Here is a 22,554-nt window from a genome sequence, read left to right on the forward strand (position 1 = left end):
TGCCCAGATATGCCCTTATGGGCATTAGTGGGTATAGTGAACATATCCAACTCATTTTTTATTTCTTTAAATGCCACATGGAAATGTCATGTCATTTTGACCTTATCACATGGTATTTCTACGAAAATGGAAAGAGATCAATTGTGCCCCTAAAAAATACAGACACATAAACACCTAATCTGACCAATAAATCAACAACCTTTTAAATAAATTATCTGACCCATTTTCAACAATATTGTTTAATTTTTATTTTTTCGATAAATTCTAAAAATGAGTAATTAATTAATGAAAAATAGGAAAAATGCGGGAAAAAATATATAATTAACACCAAAAAATCACAAATAAATATATTAACTTCAAATTCGACAATTTCAGCACGTTTTTTAAGTTTTTATTTTTTCAATAAATTAGTAAAATGAGTAATTGACTAATAATATATGTGAAAAAAATATAAAATTAATGCTAAAAATTCAAAATAAATAAACTAACCTTAAATTCAACAACTTCAACATTGTTTTAAATTTTTATTATATTTGGCAACTCCCAAAATGAGTAATGTATTAATAAAATATAGGAAAAATATGAGAAAAATATATAATATAAAATTTATGCCAAAAATTCACAAATAAAAATAGTAACAGTAAATTCAACAATTTCAGAAAATTTGTTTAGTTTTTTTTTTTGGTAAATCCCAAAAATAAAAAAAACTAGGCAAATATGAAAAAATATAACATAAAAAAAATTGTTGAAAATATTGAATTTAAGGTTACTATATTTATTTGTGTTTTTTGGGCATTAATTTATGGTTTTTTCATATTCTCTTATTTTTTTATTAAGCAATTACTCATTTTGAGATTTACTTGAAAAAAGATTTAAAAAAATTATTGAAATTATTGAATTTAAGGTTACTATATTTGTTTGTGAATTTTTGGCGTAAATTTTCTATTTTTATTTTCATATTTTTCCTTTTTGTATTAATAAGTTAATCATTTTTGGAATGTGTTAAAAAAAATAATTAAAAAAATTGTAGAATTAAAGGTTACTTTATTTATTTGTGAACTTTTGCATTAATTTTATATTTTTTTCGTACTTTAATATTTTCTATCAATCAATTACTCATTTTCGAGATTTACCGAAAAAATAAAAGTTTAAAATAATTATTAAAATTGTTGGATGTAAGGTAACTATATTAATTTGTGAATTTTTGGCGTTAATTTTATATTTTTTCATATTTTTCCTGCGTTTATAATCAATTACTCATTTTTGGGATTTACCCAAAAAAATAAAAAAATTGAACAAGATTGTTTAAAACGGGTCGGGTAGTTTGTTTAAAGGTTGATTTATGGGTCGAATTTGGTATTTATGGGCATATTTGGAACAAAAGTTGGACGGTGAGGGCATGAGTTAGCCAAACTTTAGGGGGTATATCTAGACCTTTTCGAATAGTTTAGGAGCATATTTGATTGTTTTCCCTATTCTAATAGGTTTACTAAGTAGAAGTGTGGGTACGGGACTTCACTTGTACATTGTACTAGTAGGCTTAGAAGGGTATTCTGGGTGGTTTTTTTGTAGTTAAGAAATTGTATAAGAACAATATGTCGAATGTCTAATAGTTGTGATAAACATATCCCGTTATTGAAATGTGGTCCATGATGCATGAGCTTCACTTATGATTAATGTGTGTGGCCAATGTGGTTTCTAAGGGATGCTTGGTAGGGTTGGTATTATGGAATGTTGACCTTACATTGCACAAGTTGACCTTGCAAAGTGTTAAAGTCATTCCTTCTTTGTAGTTTGGACATTGTTGAGGGTATTGCCTTATTTACTGTGTTGGTGGTGTAAATCGGTTTTAAACACCTTATAAATGCATACTTTTCATATAATTATCCCTTTCTCATGTTTTAAAGGTTTTTATGCATTTCTTCATACTTAGTGCATTAATTGTACTAACCCCTTTCTCATTTTCTTATCTCCAAGACTTGTGGTAGGTCCTCAAAGATCCGAGGAGTAATGCTTTTTTATATCACCCTATGGCTTCTCTATTGATGAAACAGACTTAGTAGTCTTTCCGATGTACTTTATTTCTATAAGACTTATTGTGTCTAAAAGGGATAAGGACCTTCTTGAAAGACTTTATGTTGTATTCATATAAGTTGATGGTGTATGTTTGATGATGGTATTAGATTTCTACTATTTTGATTTATGAAAATGAAGTTTGAACTTCTATTGTAAAAGGTTTTAAATTCTGCATTATTTCAAGTTCATATGTAGTGAAAATTATGCTAAGGGCTTGTATAAGACATCATCAAGGTCGAATATGTTGGTAACGACTATAGGGTGATCTCCCGTCGTTACAAACTTGGTATCAGGGCATAAGGTTTATAGGATAATATTAGGGTTGATGTCACGCATACCACGTCTAGTAGAGTTCCATTCATAAATGTGAAGCGTGTCACCTCTGTGAATATGAGGCTATGTGATGATTAGGAACCTTCCTTTCTTCATTATTCTATGAATGTGCCTGGAGTGCTAACTATATCTATTCATTTCATTCTAATCCTTTTCTTGTGCTTATAGTCCATAAATACAAGAAGGACTAATGCTAGAAGGATCGGGGAGGAGAATGTGAATGAGTTGTTCCCCCTTAAGCTCCTCAAAACTCTGAAGTCCCTATTGAAGAGGTTGATATGTCCAATGTTAAAATAAGGGTTGCCATCCATAGTATTACTCAAGTGTTGGCTACTCAAGTTGCTAGGGATGCTAGCGTAAATGTGAACTAATGCTAGCACAACCGCTTCATGTATAAGGGATTTCACAGGGATAAATCCCCCTACTTTCTTTGGTTCCTAGGTGGAGGAGGTCCTGCAAGGTTTCATTGATGAAGTATTCAAGGTGCTATATGTTATGGTGCGTCTTCTCAAGAAAAGACGTAATTAGTCTCCTATCAACTTAAAGATGTGGCTCAAGTTTGGTATGATCAATTATAAGGGAAGAGAATTATTGGAGAAGGTCTGGTTACTTTGGCGACATTCTAAATGCCTTTCCTTGATAGGTTCTTCCCCTTGAAATAAAGGGAGAGGAAAATGCAAGAATTCATCAATACGGGGAAGAACCTATCAAGGAAAGCTACGAAATGTGATATGCTTCTTGATGTCTTAGATGAATCTTTTTTCGGTTTCTACCCGTTGGGTGATTCCATATTTACTAGAAGAGTTATAGGGGTTGTCCCATTTCATTGCCCAATACAGTCACATTGGTTTATTTGGTAGAACTTGATATAGTGGACTTTGATGTCATTTTGGGGAAGTATTGGTTACATGGTTCTTTTGCTTCCATCGATTGTAAAACTCAGGTGGTAAATTTTCAATTTCCTAATTAACCCATTTTAGAATATTCGGGGAAATTTAGCTCTAAAAAGTTGAATCATTTCATGTCTTAAAGCTTATAACTTGATTTCTAAGGTATATTTATATCATATTGTTAGAGTCAAGGATCTTGAGTCCGAGACTCTTCCATTAGAGTCATTCCCCATAGTAAGGGACTTTCCAGAAGTCTTTCTTGATGACTTGTCTGGGATTCTTCCAGAATGGAAAATAGATTTCGGCATTATTTATTGTCGGATACAAAACCCATCCGGCCGAGTTGAAGGAATTAAAGGCTCGGTTTAAGGATTTTCTAGATAAGGGTTTTATTCAACCAAGCATATCTTCGTGGGGTGCCCTAGTGTTATTTTTGAAAAATAAATATGAGTCTCTTCGTATGTGTATTGACTATCGGCAATTGAACAAGGTCACAATAAATAATAAGTTTCCACTCTCTAGGATTGATGATTAGTTTGACCAACTCCAAGAGGCGAGTTACTTTTCAAAAATTCACTTAAGGTCGTGTTATCACCAATTTAGAGTGAAAGGCGTTGATAGTCCTAAAATGGCATTTCGAACAAGATATGGTCATTTTGAATTCCTAGTCAAGTCTTTCGGTTTAACAAATGCCCCGGCGGCTTTCATGGAGGCTTTCATGGACCTTATAAATTGAGTTTTTAGAAGTTATCTTGATGTGCTTGTGCTTGTATTTATTGATGACATCTTGATATACTCTAAGAGTGAGAGTGATCATATGCATCATTTGAGGATAGTTTTGCAAGTCCTCAAGGATAACCAACTCTATGCCAAATATAGTAAGTGCGAATTTTAGTTGAGATCGGTTGCTTTCTTGGTCACGTTTCTCTAGTGAAGGGGTAAAGGTCGATCCGAGAAAAACGGAAGTGGTCAAAAGTTGGACTAGACCTTTGAGTCCAACCAACATCCAAAACTTTTTGGTTTTGGACGGGTATTATAGGAGGTTTGTTGAGGGACTTTCATCCATTAAAGGCCTTGACTATAAAAAAAAAGGCTAAGTTTGAATGGTCGGAGGCATGTGAGAAGAATTTTTCATTGTTGAAAGACAAGCTTACCTCCGCTTCGATATTCACCTTTCCAGAGGGCACCAAAAGGTGTGTGATATATTTTGACGCTTTTCGAGTTAGTTTGGGTTGTGTCCTTATGCAACATAGTTAGGTTATAGCTTATGCCTCAAGGCAACTCAAGGTACATGAGAAGAACTACCTGACTCATGATCTTGAACTAGCGGTCGTGGTATTTGCTTTGAGAATATAGAGACACTATCCATATGGAGTGTGTAGACGTGTTCATTGATCACAAAAGTCTTCAATATTATACACCCAAAAAGATATAAACCTCTGGCCCGAAGATGGTTAGAGCTTTTGAATGCCTATGATATGAGTGTCATCTACCATCCCAACAAAGCCAATGTTTTTGTGGATGCTTGGTATCACGACCGGAGATCACCCCCTATTTGTGATGTGGCGTACTTGACCTATCGAATGTCTTATACAAGCCCTTAGACATCATTCATTGCATATATATGAGAAGTAGTGCGGAAATTAAAATTTTCATTCATCTTAATACGAAAAACATTTCATAGCAACAGAAGGCTTTCTAACATATATTGCAAACCATCTATGTAATATATGAATAAGAATGTCTTAGGACAAAGACCATAAAACAAGTCTAAACATAGTAAAAGAAACAAACAGAATATAAGAATATTTAACTCGAATGCTATGAGGAGTCACCAATCTTCACTTTTTGAAAGCCTTGGAAACTCTACCCTTCAAAGCAACTCAATCTCCTCAACACCCTACATTGGATTAGAATGTAGGCAAAATATGTGTTAGTAAAAAATGTACCAAGTATGAAAGCTAACATACAAAACATAAGATATGTCAAAGGTTAACTGACATAATCATAAGAGATAATAGCATAAACATAACATGAATACCATAAGCATAGTAAATCATCATAAAGAATACTTAAGTTCATACTTCTACCCTTTGTCATCCTTACTCAAGTGAACTACCTCACAAGCTACCTCCAAATATTCTTCTGCAAGGACATGGTATCATCCTATACTACTACCTAGCTAAGTACTTCTTTGTCCATTCTTGATCATAGTCCACTTTCATAACTAAGACCTAAGCTCTTCATACATAAAGTACTATACCTTTTTTATCACCTCAAACCACACTTGTGCAATGCGTATGAGGCATCCTATTCTACCTCACACACTAAGCATGTCTTGAACTCATGCTTAACATTTTCACCCTCCTTACTCTCATCATTAACTTAACTCTCTTTTCTAAGAATCTCTCATGTCTAGTCATCTATAACTTGGAAAAAAGGCAACTCTAGTCCAATCATATCACATGTCTCTTCTTCAGTGACCCTAGGTTATTCTTTGTGCAATGCAGTCATAGAACCATATAATACTTTTCATGCAAAGTATTACTTTTAGGTCCTCTTTCTATTTCTTCATACTTTGGAACCTAGTTCCTCTCTTTATATTTTAAACACTATGAAGTACTTTATCTCAAGCATGTCTTAGTTCATTATTAGTTTGAACCCTATGAGATACTTCTTTAAGTATGTCTATGTTACTTTTACAATCATGAACACTACGAGATACCCTCTTGGATATGTCTAAGTTCATACACACATTTTTGAATACTGCGAGCTACTTCATTAAGTAAGTCTTAGTTTATTATGGTTTGAACACTATGATATGCTTCTCAAGCACTTATTAGTTCATAGGATAAGGATATCTCTACTAGGAAATCTTTACTCCACTATGTGAAGGACTCCCGCCTCATGAGACCTAACTTAGGGGAAACCCACACTCTACTACATAAGAGTTCCCCCTTAAAACTGGATAGGCATCACAATAACTAGGTGTGGATCTCCTTTATACTTGGAGTCCAGTCCCTTGTGTGACAATACTTCTTATTGACATATCCACTTGGAGTCAAGCATATACTACAAGATTTCCTTGTCAAGCCTTGCTCAACACTTTTATCTCATGGAGGGATTTCCTAGACCAAACCTCCATGCTCAAGTGATTTTACCTCTTTCATTCATTAAATTTATAAATCTACATCCAACACAACAACCTAAGATTCATAATTCTTTACTTCATTCTATCTTCTATCATATATAGATTATAGGACTATCAAGTAGTAGGCTTCTTCTCACATTTTTCATTACTAGGTAAATCTAGCCATAATTAATCTTTAAGGTTAAATGCAAACACATCAAGTCAACATCAATACTAATCAATAAGTTTTAATTCAATTCCTATCTCCATGATCCTACTATGATGAATTAGTATTCAAGATAATTGAATAAGAAGATCAATCTAGAACCCTAAATCTTATTCTTAATGGACTAAATCACCATGATCACCTTCATCATAAAATACTAAATTCATCAAGGAAATCTCATGAAAAGTATCATAAAATCATAATATGAATATATTTTAATGCTACTGATATACCATGATTTCACGGTATTTTAAATGCTTTTTCCTTAAGTTTAGTGGGTCCAAAAGCCTTTTTGTACTAATTTTTATGTAAGTTTCTCTTTATTTGCGGGAAATTTGTCTAAAAGATGAATGCGGATGTTCTTTAGCGAGAAATACAGAAAAGTACCACCTACGGAGCTTTTGATGGTTCATTGTGCCCGTGACGGTCCATAGGTGTCATCGTAGTGCAACTGCTGAAGGAAGATGGGGAAGTCTGACCAGGTGTGGGGTTACGAAGTGCGTGACGGACTGTTGTAGCCATGAAGGTCCATCCTGCTGGTTCGTCATGAAGATCAGAGAAGTAGTCCCAGTACCCAAATTCCAAGAGTTCAAGTGTTTTGGAATGGAGACCCTCGACGAACTGTTGTGCCTGTGACGATCTGTCATACCTGTCGTCGAGGGTAATGAAGAGAGTAGAAGAAGAAATTGCACAAGTATGGGATGACGGAGTTCATGACAGTCTGTCGTGACCACGACGATCCGTCGCGAGGTCCATCGATCCAGCCACGTTTTGACAGATTTCCAGCAAATAGAGTCCTTATTTAATTAGGTTTTTATTTTTTAAAAATAGTTTGAAAAACCTCGTTTTTCAAGTTAGACTCTTGATTATTTTTTAGACTCTTTGTGAGATTCTTGATTATTTTGAGATTCTTGAATTTTTTGAGACTTTTGTAATTGATTGTAGGTGATTTTTGTTGATTAATTAAGCGACCTTTTGGATTTTACTCTTTATCATTGAAGCAAGTGCATGAATTCTTATATCATATGTTTGAATATTGTGATTATGACTATGGGTAACTAAACTCCATAACTAGGGTTGTGGGAACCATAGGCGAATAATGAGGTAAAACCTAACTAAAATAACAATTTTAGAATTGTGTCTTGCATGTATTGATAATTCTTTCGTTTAGAAGTCTTTTTAATAGATGGCGAGCGTTAGAACTCACGTTAATGCTACTTGACGGACCAAGGAGGTAGATAATAGGAAAATAATTATCAACATAGATTTAGTGTATACTATCTAATAGGCTAGTATTAATTGGTACGAGGTAATAACTTAGTCAAATATCGAATACGATGCTTAATTTGAGGTAAAGATAAGGGTTAGTATAGCAACACACGTAGCCGAACCAAGGTACGGAGTGAAATTTTCTAGATGCCGGACCAAGGATATAGAAATACATAACTTATCACTTTGCAAGCAAGATACTAGGAAAGAGTTGTTATAGTTATAATTATCAAGTTATGAACCTGTGGGGAACACGTAAACCCTAGTTACTTTTATTAATTGATTAAACTCCAACAATTGAAGATGTTATTTGTCTCCTTCAATTTTGCTAGTTATTTTCATATATTTAGAAATAGAAAACCCCCTTTTCTCATTTTTGCTTTCCAAGGAAGTAATTGACTGAACAATAGTAACAATAGATTGAAGTTAAGTCTAAACTATTTTCCTCGTGGGAACGATCCCAACCTCACTAGTTGGGTTATTTACTTGACATGACTGCTTTACTTCTTATTTGAGAAGTAAGTTTGAGCGTATCACCTACCCACTAGATTAGAATCATAAACAAGCCTTACCCACAATGCAATCACAGCCCTAACTAGATTGGGTTATTTTGGATTCACAATTAAGGGAAACTAGGGGGACTTCATGGATGGAAGAATTCATAAATGAATAAGCTTCACATACCTTTAATCAAAGCGTTAATCTAAGATTGAAACCTTGGTGAAATTCTTCCTAGAAGTTGCCTCCTTTTTCTCTTCTTCTTCAATGGTGATCTTGAGAGAGTTTTGAGAGGGAAAGGTTTTTGTTTTGGAGTCTAGGTGAATATCCCAAAATGCCCTATCCTAGGCCGAGACATCTACAGAAAGTTGCATGTGTCAATCAACAGATAGCATCTAAGGGGAATTGTTTGGATAACAGGCCGTCCTGCAGGCTGTTGTTTAGATCAGAGGCTCAATTCTTGGGGGATAAGCTCCCACCACTAATGTGGATTTATGCCCCCAATCTACGTGGCGTCGATCAAACAATGAGGTGTCGATTGTGGGCGTCAATTAACACTGCCTAGGCAATGTTTTTGCTTGCTCTTGGGTCCTCCTCAAGGAACCTTAGGGTGTTCCTTTGGAATTGTTACCTTGTAGATTCAACCCTAAACACGACCATATACATGTTAAGCTACTCCCATATCATTTTAGACTTTAATCAACACTAAAAATCCCATGAAGCATACTAAGGCGCACTAGCACACACAAAGGCTAACTTACAAACGTCTTGCTCATCCATTAACGTTTGACCTCAAGCCTCTTCAAACTAACTTCTACAAGTTTTGACACATATTACACATGAGCTACTGACTCTTAAAAACATGAGAGGCTCTAGTTATCCTTATTTCATTTTAGGGTCATAATACTTTGAGTCGCATGTCCATGGGTAGTGTTGCTCATGTAAAACATGAGAAAATTGAGTTAGCCCGTGACGCACATAGGTTGGCCTGGTTGCGAGTCCACCTGGTAGATTCTCTTAAGGGAGTTGTTATGGTCCAACCTAACTCCAAGTTTTCTTTAGTGGTTTATGTTAAAGCCAAGCAACACTGTGATCCTATATTGATAAAGCTGAAAGACTCCCTATATGGGAAATCCATTGAAGCTTTCTCCCAAGGGGGAGATGATATACTTAGGTATCAAGGCAAGTTGTGTATACCTGATGTGGACAACTTAAAAAGGAAAATTTTTGGAGAATCCCATTCTTCGCGATATTTCATTCATAGAGTGCCACCAAGATGTATCGCGACTTGTGGGAGGTCTATTATTGGAATGATTTGAAAAGGGACATAGCAAAATTTATGGCTAAATGTCCAAATTGTACACAAGTTAAGGCCGAACATTAAGGGTTAGAAGGCTTGACTCAATGCATAATAATTCCCACTTGGAAGTGGGAAGATGTCAATATGGACTTTGTTGTGGGCTTGCCTCGTACTCGAAGGTAGAATGATTCGATTTAGGTCATTTTTTATAGGATGACCAAGTCGGCACACTTTATTACTGTCAAGTCTACATATTCGGCAGAAGAATATGCTAAATTTTACCTTAAAGATATTGTGAGATTACATGGGGTTCCCTTGTCTATCTTCTCGTATAAGGGGTACTCAATTGACTTCTCACTTTTGGAGGGCATTACAAAGTGGAATTTGTACCAATGAAGCTTAGTACAACATTTCACCCACAAGCAGATGGTTTGGTGGAACGAACCATCCAAACCCTAGAAGATGTGTTGAGGGAATGTGTCACTGACTTCAAGGATAACTAGGATGACCATCTACAATTGATTGAATTTGACTACAATAATAGTTATCACTCAAGTATTGACATGGACCATTTGAGGTATTTATGGGAAAATATGTAGATCTCTGGTTGGGTGGTTTGTGGTTGGTGAGTTTGCTCTAATATGTCCCTAAGTGGTTTATGAGGCCGTGTAGAAAGTGCAACTCATAAGGGATAGATTAAAGACGGCCCAAGTCGGCAAAAATCCTATGCCGACAATTGAATGAGGGACCTTGAATTTATGGTAGATGACTTGGTATATTTAAAGACATCACCCATGAAATGGGTGATGAGGTTTGGGAAGAAAGGATTACTTACTCCCCGGTATGTGGGGACCTATGAAATTTTGCAACGCCCTGGAAATGTTGCCTATGAATTCAAATTACCTATTAAATTGGCTCCGGTGCACCCGATGTTCCATGTGTCAATGCTCAAAAAGTTCATAGTCGATGCAGTATATATCCTTCCTCCAGTAGGTTTTGGGATTGATGCTAATAACCTTTCGTATGAAGAGGTCCCGGTCGAGATTTAGATCGCTAGTAAAGAGGTTGAAAAATAAGGAAGTAGCTTCCGTTAAGGTTCTACGGAGGAACCATCCTGTGGAAAGCGCTAATTGGGAGGTCGAGGCCGCTATGATGTCCCATTATACTCATATTTTTCCTTCTACTCCTATTCCAAGTTGAGGTAATAACTTTCTCCTTAATTTAGTGATTTTGGAGTCATGTGTGTTATGTGTAGATTTTCATGATTTTCCCTATATGTTGCATGTTCTAGCGAAATTCATGTTTTATAATATATGTTGATTTTTCATAATACTTATGTTTCTAATGTTGAAATCGCTTGTAGTATGAAAGTTGCATTTTGATTCATGAGGTGAGTATGTTGTAGAAGTGTGAAGAGATCATGTTGTTTCTCTAAATTGTTGTGAAGAGCATAAATGATGTTGGAGAAGTTACTTCCTCTCATACTTATGTGTGTTAGTGAGTGCTTGCATATTAAGTTGGTAGAAGTAGTTCTTACCTACTTAAGTTATATGGCCATGTTGTGGTTTGATGGGAATTTTATCCCATAACAATGTTTAAGTGGTGAATAGTACAAAATTTAGTTGTGCACATTTTTAATTTCATAAGTTGTGTGGGCTGTTGGTATGAAACTTTAAACTTAGTTTGGTGCATTGGTCGACATTTGGGGACGAAGGTTCCCAGGGGGGATAATGTAACACCCCATATGTCTAATGACTGCTAAAGCATAAGTCGTATCCTAATGTGCTAATGTGGTCTAAATGTTAGGTTAAGGTCCTAAACTAATCTTAATAAATGCAAACAAAGGTTCTAATACTAAAACGTCAAGGCACGACAACCCTAGGACCCTCCCAAGGACCCATGAGAGGACCCAAGAAAGAGTCCAAAAAGCTGTCAGAATCTCTTGGGTTCAATGGGAGTCATGAGTCCATAATTATTCTCCTCAAATTGTCCCCCAAAAACCAGTCTCAGTCCTAATTAACGAGTGACCAGTATGGTTCATCAATGCATTGAAGCCCCGTCAATGGGAACTTGTCAATGGGCATTGTCTTCAATGTCTACACACAGGGGGTTAGTTAGGTAATTAGTTAATTATTTAAATAACACTTAATTACAACTAGAATTAGTTAGTTAGGTATATTAAAGAGTATTAAAACAATAAAACAAGTCTTCCACCATATAACTCTAATCATAAAATCAAAACCATTTTCCCTCTCTCACAAATTCTCTCTCTAACCCACCATTGAAGAAAAAGCAAGAACTCAAGCTAGGGCAATCAAGACTCACCTTTTTTGTATATAAAACTCGTGGAATAAAATCAAATAAGGTATGTGGATATTGATTCATGGATTGGTTTCTAAACGAAGCCCTTCAAAACTTCTAATTTGGAATTTATATTGTGACCCAAAACTAGGGCTTGTGATCTAGCTATAGGTTCACTCGAAAATCATTTTTGTTATGTTATGTGACCTATATTGTGAATATATTGGGATTAATTGATGATTTCTATTGTGAAAATCTCCCAAGAATCCATGTGCACCCTATGACCTCATTTCATGAATGTTGTTAAATGAATTGAGTAGATATGAACATGGTGAATTGTGATTGATGATTATTTAGTTATAGAATATTGTTTTTGTGTCTATTTCGATGTCTATGGGTGTAATTGTGATACTTGATTCTTGATATTGAAAAGGGGGTAAATTATAGAGTTTGTATCTATGTTAGAGAATGTTGTATATGAACTTTGAGTTTGCTTGAAAAGTACATGGCTTATGAAAAGGTGCATGTAAGGTATTATTGGGTGGTATCCACTCTCTTTAACCTTACCTATTATGTTGCATGAATTATGTATAATGAGGCTAATATCTTGTGTTAATTGAAAGTATAGTCCTCATGAAAACACTATGATATTGTGAAAGTGCTACTCACATATGTATGTTGATTCTAGGATAAAAGTGTATTCTCACCTAATGAATCTACGAGCTTTATGTTGAATTATATTGAATGAAGAGGGAATAATTCTTCAAACGTGTAGATACAATTAAAAAGACTAATGGAAGTAAGTTGGGAAAGTATACTAAGCACCGAGAGGATATGGACAATGAGGAAAAGACCCTTCTGTTAATGCAAGAGGTGGGGTCATCCTAGAGATACTAATGAGATGGAACACTTCCGTTAATGCAATTGGTAGAGTCCCTAGAAGAAATATCCTTATCCATAACTACGTGACCCCAGAGGACTTAGCTAGTGGATCCACATAGTAGCTAGTATGTAAGTTCTACCTTGGCAAGTGGAACACCCTTTTTCAGTGTGGGGCTCTATGACACCGGAATCCATCCAATCTCTCATGATCTTTGTCAGTTATGGTTTATATTTCCTAAATAATGAAGTAATGAATGAAATATGAACTAGTCTACAATATCTAATAGGTTTACTAAGTAGAAGTGGGGGTATGGGACTAGACTTGTAAATTGCACTAGTAGGCTTAGAAGGGTATTCTGGCTGGTTCTTTGTAGTTATTAAATTCTATGATAATATCTATGTTGAATGGATAATGGTTGTGATGAATATATCCTTGTATTGAAATGTGATCCATGATGCATATGTTTCACTTATGATTATGGATGTGGTGGAATATAAAGGTAATGTGTGTGGCCAAGGTAGTTTCTAAGGTATGCTTGGTAGGGTCGGTATTATGGGATAATAACTTTACATTGCACAAGTGGACCTTAGGAAGTTCTAAAGTCATGACTTCGTTGTAGTTTGGACATTATTGAGGGTATTTCCTTATGTATTGTGTTGGTGATGTAAATGGCTTTCAAAAACCTCATAAATGCAAACTTTTCATATAATTGTCCTTTTCTCATTCTTTAAGGTTTTTATGCATTTCTCCATACTTAGTGCATTGATTATACTAACTCCTTTCTCCTTTTCTATTATGAGTGTACGTTTTGTTCAAGCGGTTGGCTTCTACATTCTTAAAGAAAGCTTGGACTTCTTATTTCCAAGACTTGTGGTAGGTCCTCAAAGATCTGAGGACTAATGCTTTTTGATGTCACCCTATGGTCTCTCTATTGATGAAATGGACTTATTGGTCTTTCCTATGTACTTTCTTTCTATAAGACTATCGTGTATATAGGGCCTAAGGACCATATTCGAAGACTTTATCTTGTATTCGTATTAGTAGATGGTGTATGTGTGACAATGATATTAGATTCCTACTATTTTGTTTTTGAAAATGAAGTTTGAACTTCTATTGTAAAAGGTTTTAAATTCTGCATTGTTTCGAGTTCATTATGTAGTGACGATTATGGTAAGGGCTTGTATAAGATCTCATCAAGGCTTAATACGCCAGAAAGGACTGGGGGTGCTCTCTGGTTGTTACACTAGTAATGAGCATTGATGAAAGGACAATTTCATGACAAATCAATGTCTTCATAAACTATATCGCCATCGTGACTAGAAAGGGTTGTACTTTTTAGATGATTCCTTGGTGATTTTTACCATACACTAGTAGATCCACTTAGTTGAGGAATTCTATATTTTGGCAAGTTGTAGGACAATTCTAGTCGTGTGGGCGTGACGTTGTATTATCACATGCTCATAGAGATGGTTGTTGGTTAGACAAACTCCCACAAAGTTATATTACTTTTTTATATATGTATATTGAGTTGTTTCTTACTATTTTTAATGCTTCATATAAATTAAACTTCATCTTCAATGCGGCTTAATTCTGCACTTGAGTTGAGTTTCCATGAGTTTGAGTAAAGTTTGGGTAAGTATTTCTTTCAGCATCCAATAGCTTATGCATTGTTTAAAACTTCACTCTTAAATTCCATGTACTACTAATGTAATTTGGCCTGCGTCGTTTTATGATGCAGATATGGTAACCATGATCAGAATCTAACACCTCATTGATCCAGTTGAGCACTCAAAGTCAGTTGGTGAGCATCCTTGCTTCCGGAGGATTCCCTTTTTATTGCATTATTAGTTAGTTCATTAGCATGTCGTAGATCTTGTCCCGATGTCCATCTCAATTGTTAGAGGCTTTAATAGACAGTTGTTGATGTTAGTTCTTGAGTCTTTCCATTCATGTTTTGATGATTGAGAATTGAGTGCCATTTTGGCGAGTGAACAGGTCTATTCATTCTAAGTTCTTATTGAGATTTTTTAGTTTACTTTTACAGTACTTTTATCACGAGTAAACATATGAATATTAAGGAAGCAAAAAAAGGATGGGTGGGGTAAGGGAAAATTTAAGATGGTGGAAAAGAAAGAGAAATTGTGAATACTTTAACCAAATGATATACTAGTAAAAAAAACTTATTTATAATAAGATGTTAAGAGTAATAAAACAAACTCATTACATATATATAAACTAGTGTGTGTGTGTATATATATATGATCCCCATTACAAGTCCCTCTGCCTCTAACTCCGCATATAGTTTCCGTTCTCCTAGTGGAGAGGAGTCATGTACTTCTCTAAGTATGTTCCCACGAATCCAAAGTGGAAGTTTTGAGAACATAGCTACTAATATAAAAATGTACCACTCCCGAAACTGAACCCAAAATATAAGGCTTATCATAAAATGACTTTGACAAGCCAACAAAATAAAGATAGAGTTAGGCAAGTCTAGAACGTATATGATCACCCTTGCCTCTTAATTGAAGTTATAAATTTCTAGAATATCGGCATTGGTGATTGCTGATCGAACTGTATCATGAAACAGATGAAGAGTGTAGCATGAGTACCAAAGAACATATATTAAATAGGCTTCATAGGCCTATTTAGCCAAAAAAAAAAGTAAAAGCAATAAGAAATGTAAGAATAAACACAAACAAAGGTCAAAACAGTGGAATTTGAATGAGATGCACACGTCCGTAGTGAGAACATAATAGAAGTAAGTATGACTAATTGAACCTACCTGGACACATAAGCCTTGAAAGTACACTTATGCACAAATTTAATTAAAAACCTGAACAAACCCTCATACGCTCAATGGGTACGAATAATAGCTATAACTACTAAGAATAGATCGTGGTCACTCTAGAGCCGACAATCGATAGCCTCCCTAGCTAGTAAATGATAAGAGTCACTCACATGCAAAGACTGTGTAGCCTGGACCTCGAATCACATAGAGAATTTTAAAACAAAAATAAGCTCATTCTCCTAGAAATAACCCCTTATTCTCCTAGAACTTCAGATTCTTTTATCTCTTCATTTGCTTCTGTTCCTCTGAGATTTATATTTGTGTTTTATATATAATGTACCCGATTTTAATGGTATGTTTTATTATAGCTACTTGCATTGATGTCCAATTTCTTATATTATTTCTTTATTAACAATCTGTTACTATCACAACAAAAAGTACACTTATAAAACCATGAGAGGCCCTAGACAATTTAATTGACATACATATACACATTTTGGGACACGTGCTTCGCACGAGAACACCGTAAAAAACTATATATTTTTGGGAAAACATTAACATTTATTATTATTAAGTTAAATAATATGTTTGAGTTATACAATAAAATTACTTAAAGGAGAAAGTCTTGTCACAGTTTCTGAGTTTACTTTCAGTTAAAAAATAGTTTAAATATTTTTTCTTTTGGGATTACTAAACATAAAATACAAAACATACATAAATTCCTCATGAGATATTAATAATGCTAAACAAAAAGTACACCTTTTTTTTATTATCTTTATTTAGAAATATAGAAAAAATACATTTGACATGACTATTCATTTTTTATAGTTGGCAGGAAAAAGTTGTACTCTTATAGAAACACTAGGTAATTTATTCGCGCTTCGCGAGCTCACAAATAATAATTGCATTAAACTTGCAAATGAATTTTTACAAATATACATACATTAAAAATAATCGGAAAATAGGTTCTTAAAAAATATTAGCAATATTCCAACTTGAATTTGATTGTCATTATTACATAACTCAAGAACCTCTAATGAATGAATTATTCACGAAATGATAAAATCATTAGTTCTCTATCAACATTAAAACGAAAAAGAAATAAGAATATATATATATATATGCAAGGCATTTCGAAATAAAAAGAAACATTTCAGTTGCATAGATTATACAATTGTGATATATGTCTTAGGAGAAAATTCAAATATTTTTAACATATTCAGAAAAGAAATTACGCTTGAACATGAAAGCAATTATAACTTTTGAAATTGCATAATGAATTTCTTCAATTGATAAGTGAGAAAATTTCATATCTATGTACCAATAGATAATATATAAGCTTATCTATAGTACTTTTAAGTTATAGAAGTTAATATAGTATATCAAAACATGAATTATTGGAACTAAATACGATAATTATTTTCTGCACAATGAATATACGTACTACATGTGTATATTTTTAATATAACCAGAGACAATAAATTTGTAGAAACATAAATAATAAACTTTAAAACATGTACTCAAAAACAACAATTTAATATTATAAGGGTAAATTAATGAGTGTAAAAAAAATACCAAGATATGTAATAAAAGAATGAAATAGAATAGAAAAAAACGAGTCCATTGAATGCACAATGTCCCCTTAAGAAAACTATTCCCCTCTAATACCATAGGTTTAAAGAATTACATCCTCTCAGTAGGGAACAATTTTATTCATCAACTTATTGATACAAAAACACTGACGTTAGAAAGTCACTCAACAGGAGTAAAGTGCACGAATATGTAATTTTGTGAAAGTAGAAGAAGAAGAAGAAGAAGATGATGATGATGATCAGTATTTCTGTAGTTTAAAAATGAGAGGAAATCTCTCTATTTATAGACTTCAAAGGGTAGTGTGAAAAAATGGTTATTGTGTCTTATTATAAAGGTTACAACTATTTGAAAAGTTGCAACCTTTTGGAGAGTTCAAAATCTTTCATAAAATTCACAATTTTTTATGAAGTTGCAACTCTTCTTAAAGTTACAACTTTTTATAAAGGTTGCAATTCTTTATTAAAGTCACAGATAAAAGTCACACTTTTGATAAAAGTCACAACTTTTGAAAAAAGTCGCAGCTCTTTAGTAAAGTTGCAATTTGTCATAAAAAGTTGCACCTTTTAAAAAAAAGGAAAGCTAGTTTTAAAAATAAATAAATTTAAAAGGAAATTCTTGCTTGTGGTGGAGCCACGTAGGCGTGCCTAGAATTCTCTTTTGTATAAATATATATATGATCTATTTGTAGTAAAGATGACATGCAAATATGAATGGAGAAAGTACCGTATAAATTTTGCATTTTATAAATAGACGGCAAACATTATTTTTTAGTAAACTGTGAGATTAATTTTAGGAAAAAGGCTCAAATATGCTGTTGAGCTTTTAGAAAGGCCTTATTTATGTTATCCGTTAAAAGTTTAATTAATTTATGTCATTTTTATTAAAGAAAAGACTCATTCATGCCATTTTTTTAACTCCAATTTTGCAAAACCATTTTTTACACACCAAACAAGGTAATGACCCTTTTCAATTGGTGTTTTTGTATAGACGTATATTTTTTGCTTATTTTTCTTTAATAACACCAGAACACATGAAGAATATCAACAACTCCCAAATTTTCAACATCTTCAAAATTCTTCACGAAATCATCTCAAATTTCGGCTACATCATTAATTTCTTATTTTAAAAAACTAAAATTCTAACATCATCCGTATCTAAAAATTATATTCCAAAAAAAGAAAAGTAGTCCCAAAATTTCAAAAAAAAAAATTGATTCTTGTTTTTGTAATTTTTTACATTAGATCTTTGTTGACTAGTGTTTTTTGAGTTTATATTCAAAATTTCGAATGATTTGAAGTTGTGGAGAATTTACCATTAAGAATGTTGAAGTTAGAAACTTTGAAGACATTTCAATTGGCTCTTGTTGAGTTAGGTTGAATTCGAGCTCAACAGAAATTGAATTTTGATATTTAGCTCAGAGTGAAACTATTCTTGAAATTTGAGGCAATTCATTAAGAATTAAATAAATTTGAAATTTAAGAATTATTAATATTCTTATGTGTTCTTGATATTTTTAGGGATGTAAAAGCAAAAAATATACATTTGATCAAAAAAAAAACAAAAATAGCCGGCAAACAATTTTTTTGAGTAAAGATTAATTTTTTTTAACAATAAAAAAGAGGACAGGGAAACAAAAATTCCTAACAAATTTATATCCCCAGACCTCTCCCCTTTCCCGCCAACAACTGAGCAGAGAAGTCAGAAGATTCTTCTCCTTTTCTTTTGTGACGAAATTACCGCTGCGGTTTCACCAAAACTGAGCTAATAACTAACTAACGGCGAGGGGCAGTCTTTGGTAACAAACTCTTGTGTGTATAAGGAACTATAAATATAGCTCTCGTTCCTCATTCTTCTTCATCAAATTTCCGATTTCGTTTTCCCTCTGAAGCAAAAAACATCAAGTTTTCAGATATGAATGCTGTGAGAGCTTACTTCGTAAGGAATTGGACAAGAGAAGACCTGATGAATACTGGTGAAATGACCGAGCACGCTTATGCAAGCTTGAAGAGGGTACATTCATTCTTACAGTTGAATATAGAAAATATTGTAATCCAGAGATTTCTATCTTGTAATCGAGAGATCTACTTGGAATCGATTCATAATGAATTTTGATTTTTCTGAATATTACCGTAATTCTTTCTCATCTTTTGTACTTGCTTTACTTAATTCTTCAGGATTCATGATGAATTTCGATTTTTCTGAATATTCTAAATGTATTACCGTAATTTTTTCTCTTCTTTTGTACTTGCTTATGCTGTTAATGATAATAACACAAAACGATTGGCATAACTTGTGACTTCCTCTAGCATTTTGAGTAAAGTTAGGTATTGCAGTCTTGTAAGTTGTGTTGGATGAAAATGCATTCAAGCTTCCCAAAATAAATTTGTTTCGTATAATTTCTGATGGAGGGATTAATTTGTTTCATGCAATTTCTGGTTTCATCATCTTGTGTTTGATGTTTTCTTCTTTGCAAAACCTAGTTAGCTGGAGAAGATGCATTTTCAGTTCTGCTTCCAAGTATTTAATTCCCCATATTTCCTGTAATTGATTTGTTTGCTGAAATATAGGTATATCTTACTCTCTTCTTTGCCATGTGGAGCTTTACTTCTGGATCCTTCTCGCACTGGATTTGGGAAGTGGGAGGGCATTCCACAATCCTTTCTTCTGTAGCAAGTATACTCTGTCTCTACTTTATATCACCATTGAGAGTGGTAGGTGATCTGTGTCTAATAAATTTTCTTCCAAGTTGATGATTTATTATTGAAGTCGTAAATTTTCTGTCAATGCAGAGGACGAGGGTGTTACTCTTGATGATTGCTGCCTTTTCCATCGGTGCTTCTATAGGCATTTTTACCAAATATTTCTTTGAAATGGATCAAGAGTAAGACTAGAAAGACGGCATATTTCTGTTGTTGATGTTCTATATGATTGCTTTTACTGCTTTCATTCATATCATATTATCAGAAACCTGATTTTTGTAGTCTTCAATTGTATACAGAGAAAGGCTTGATGCTGATTGGTAGATATACTAGTAATTACTTTATCCTTAATAATTAGATCCTTACTGGAAAAATGGTATCATGGTAGAAACTAGTATTGTTTCGCTCCGCTCTTGCAATTGGGTCGTTGCGATGTTTCTCATCTTTAATTAGAATGGCACTGGAGTAGATGAATTTGACATTTTGTATCATTCTTGCATGCAGTTAGCTAAATGGATCACATAGGTTTTGGAGAATCTGGAATGGCATGATTGATCACCTAGGTCTTCACAGTTCAGAATTGGACTATACTTAGCATATGAATGAGAAATATTGAGCAATATGGGTGTTGGGATGTTGGTCTGTTGTTAGGTTGTTGAGATTTGTAAACTGATGACTTGTAATTACTTATATTTTCCATGGGTTTAGGGGATGTTACAGTTAGAAAATTCTATCTCACCATTATGTGTATTCTTAGCTAGCAGTATATGTGAAGGAGTTCTGAAGAGTGCTCATAAGTAAGTGAAACTAAGAAACATGACCAAATTATGAAGAGTGCACTTAAAAAAATTTCCACTGATTTCCTCAAGTCATTTCTAGTATGACACAGACATTAGTTGATATCTCTTGTTGTTCTGTGTTCCTTCTTTGAAGAATATTTTGATAATTTGAAAAAGCATTCCTTGCTTTCTCTACAGGCTTGTTTGCCACCTTTTGGCACCTCCAACACTTGGCATTGGAATTATCTGGTTTGGATCCATGTTTACGAGGGAAAGGAAAGCACTTTACCTGGGCAGCCTGTTCCATTCTTCTCTTCTAATTTTCTCCACCTTTAATGCTAGTAATTCAGAATACATTGACAGCCATACAGCTCATCGGATGTTAAAGGCAAGCAGTTGTATGCATACAGTGTGCTCACACACATCCTATAAATCATTAGTTCTATCTAATGAATGAATAGTATGACTGATTTAATGATGAGTACTGCTTGTGTGATAGGTATACATTGTGTTTGCATTGTTCATGGGATACGTTGTGGTATATAGCCAAGAGATATTGTATGATGCTCACTTTGGAGAAATTAACTTTGTCAATCGCACACTCTCCATCTTCTTCCGTTTACCGGGTATATTGGTCCATGCTGCAAGACTATGTCTGGGTGCATAAATTGAGCAACACAGACAGAATCACAGAATTAATGCTGATACACTTGGAACTGTAGAATAAATAGAGAGTAGATTGCAGATGGGCAACTGTAAATGATGAAAAATATCTCTTTGTGGCTACATTTTACTGATTGAATTTTTGAAGCTAAGTGCTTTGAATGTTATATTCCTTGGCAAATAGTAATTGTATATTCTAGCGTTCCCAAATTTTAGCTACAAATCGGTTAGCTTTATCTTGATATCAAACCCCTTTTCAATTTGTCTATTTTGCACCCTGTTGGTGATAAGCACTTTTGCTTAACCAAATACTCCTTTTAAAACATTTTAATTGTTTTAATAGGAAAACGTATTTTTAGCAAATGTAAGAATGATTTGTTATCTTTTTCATTTTTTAATGATTTATTATTTATTTCATTTTTTCTGGGAAAATATTTTCTCCATTGTAAAACACAACCAAAATACATGTCGAATTTCTTTACAATGAACTGAAATTCATTATGGGTATATTCGAGTTGAAAAGTATAACAATCAAATTAGTAATTGCATATATTATTATTGCTAACAAAGTTAGAGAAAAACACTTCTTCAACAAATTTCACCAAGTGTTCCATTGAGTAGTAAGTTAGGTCAAGGATTTGTTTGGGTCAACAATGATTCTCAAGTGTCAGTCCCGCCCAGAGTATAGGCTCAAAGCGTGATAAATATATTAATATTTCGATTTCATACCTTGTAGTCTATGAAAATCTTGTAAGTAAAATTCCATAAATACTGATTTACTGTAATGCCTCGGTCTAAAAGTAGCAAGAACCATTTGGAAAGAGCTAAATCGAGAATTTTGCAAGTTAGTTTTAAATTGTGAGTTTAGGGTCAACTTTAAACGTCCATAACTTTCGGTACATGATGAATTAAGTGGCTCATGAGATATCAAATGAAAGATCTTTGAGTCCTCTTTCCAATTCCAGAGAGTTTGCTAAATTCTAAGTTCATATAAGATAGATACGCCCGTTTCCGTTTAGCCTGAATAAGGAAATCCATCCAAATTAAGGAGGGTGTTTTTGTCTTTTCTTTATCCCACTAGCCTAATTCATTTTTAGTAATATTTTAGGAGTCAAAATTGATTGAC

General features: G+C 33.8%; 1 protein-coding gene across 2 annotated transcripts; it reads left to right on the top strand.

Moving 5' to 3' along the window:
• Nucleotides 1-19,021: 19,021 nt before the first annotated feature.
• On the top strand, nucleotides 19,022-21,698 carry LOC101246858 (bax inhibitor 1-like). Of its 2 annotated transcripts, none has more exons than XM_069293035.1 (5): nucleotides 19,022-19,297; nucleotides 19,855-19,998; nucleotides 20,077-20,168; nucleotides 20,964-21,163; nucleotides 21,265-21,698. In XM_069293035.1, the coding sequence occupies exons 1-5, from the start codon at nucleotides 19,199-19,201 to the stop codon at nucleotides 21,309-21,311; spliced, it is 582 nt and encodes a 193-aa protein (XP_069149136.1). In that variant the 5' UTR covers nucleotides 19,022-19,198; the 3' UTR covers nucleotides 21,312-21,698. The 2 variants fall into 2 exon arrangements, with proteins under 2 accessions (XP_069149136.1, XP_025884777.1); XM_026028992.2 differs by having other exon boundaries at nucleotides 19,031-19,297; nucleotides 20,964-21,153.
• The last annotated feature ends 856 nt before the right edge of the window (nucleotides 21,699-22,554 follow it).

The sequence above is a fragment of the Solanum lycopersicum genome, chromosome 1 (assembly GCF_036512215.1).
Source record: "Solanum lycopersicum chromosome 1, SLM_r2.1".
Classification (NCBI taxonomy): domain Eukaryota; kingdom Viridiplantae; phylum Streptophyta; class Magnoliopsida; order Solanales; family Solanaceae; genus Solanum; species Solanum lycopersicum.